The sequence below is a fragment of the Plasmopara halstedii genome (genome assembly GCF_900000015.1).
Source record: "Plasmopara halstedii genome assembly, contig: Scaffold_1583, whole genome shotgun sequence".
Classification (NCBI taxonomy): domain Eukaryota; phylum Oomycota; class Peronosporomycetes; order Peronosporales; family Peronosporaceae; genus Plasmopara; species Plasmopara halstedii.
Window position 1 is genome coordinate 562,162 of NW_020188494.1, and position 977 is coordinate 563,138.

The 977-nt window shown below is 45.0% G+C and overlaps 1 protein-coding gene across 1 annotated transcript in view; it reads left to right on the forward strand.

The window, feature by feature from the left end:
- Window positions 1–70: 70 nt before the first annotated feature.
- Window positions 71–977, forward strand: part of PHALS_01702 (camk cdpk protein kinase) — a gene marked incomplete at both ends in the record, with an annotated part of 5,932 nt that continues 5,025 nt past the window's right edge. The window contains one exon of the mRNA XM_024716144.1: window positions 71–892. Coding sequence (XP_024581772.1) covers window positions 71–892 — 822 coding nt within the window. The remainder of the gene's footprint in view (window positions 893–977) is intronic.

The following is a 977-nucleotide window of genomic DNA, read 5'->3' on the forward strand; positions in this document are numbered from 1 at the left end:
TTTCGCGCCGAAAGCGCCACTATCGAATTTGCCCAACATTTCAAGGAATCATTTCATCATTTTCTCGAGTATGGTAACCACAGTATCCAACTCTCGATCTCTGGCTAAGCGTGCATCACGAGAGACAACAAGTGCGTCTTCTATCGTCACAACAAAGTCAACGACATCCGGTGTTCGTAAATCTCGCAACATTGGACCATTGAAAGGAGTTGTTGCCATGGTGGACGTACGTGTGGGTATTGACGCAGAGATTGACTGCAGTGATATCGTATCCCAAAAGTTGCGTGAATTGGGAGTCTCCACTGTGAAACGTCTCACGCCAAAACTTACGCACATTGTGCTGAGCCATTTCACTCCGACGTGGAAGAACAAGATCGCCAAGTGGCAGGCGAGTGGAGTTAATGTGGCGGCATTCGCGGCACGGTATAGCTTGAAAATTGTTTCACAGCTTTGGGTCAATGCCTGCTATGTGAGCAAGACGCATATGGACGAGCGTCCATTCTTCCCTGTGGGCAGAAAAATCTCTTTCGAAAGCAGCCCAAGCACAGGAAATCAAAAAGGTTTGAAAGGTGTGATAAGAAAGAAAGCTGGGACCACGCCAGTTTATGATTTCAAGAATTGTAAGGTGGCGAATGGAAATAAAAGGAAACGAGCAGTATCCATGGAGCCTATGAATTCAAATGTTATGATGGAAAAGCTCGATATTACGATTAAAGTGGCGAAACTGGATAAACATAAGGGTGTCAGCTTGTCGGCCAAGCGGAGGAAGACGCTTAATGGGCCGTTGACACAACAGGATGAAGATGAAGTGACAGTGTCGCAGGCGAGTGGATCAAAATTTGAGAGCAAGTCAGATCATGAAGACAAAGGCAAAATGAAGATGAATGAAAATGTTATGAAAATTGACATTCCAAAAATTAACCTGTCAGCTGCAAGCAACTCTTACACAACCGGAAGTGGGAATAAAACGAGAAAGC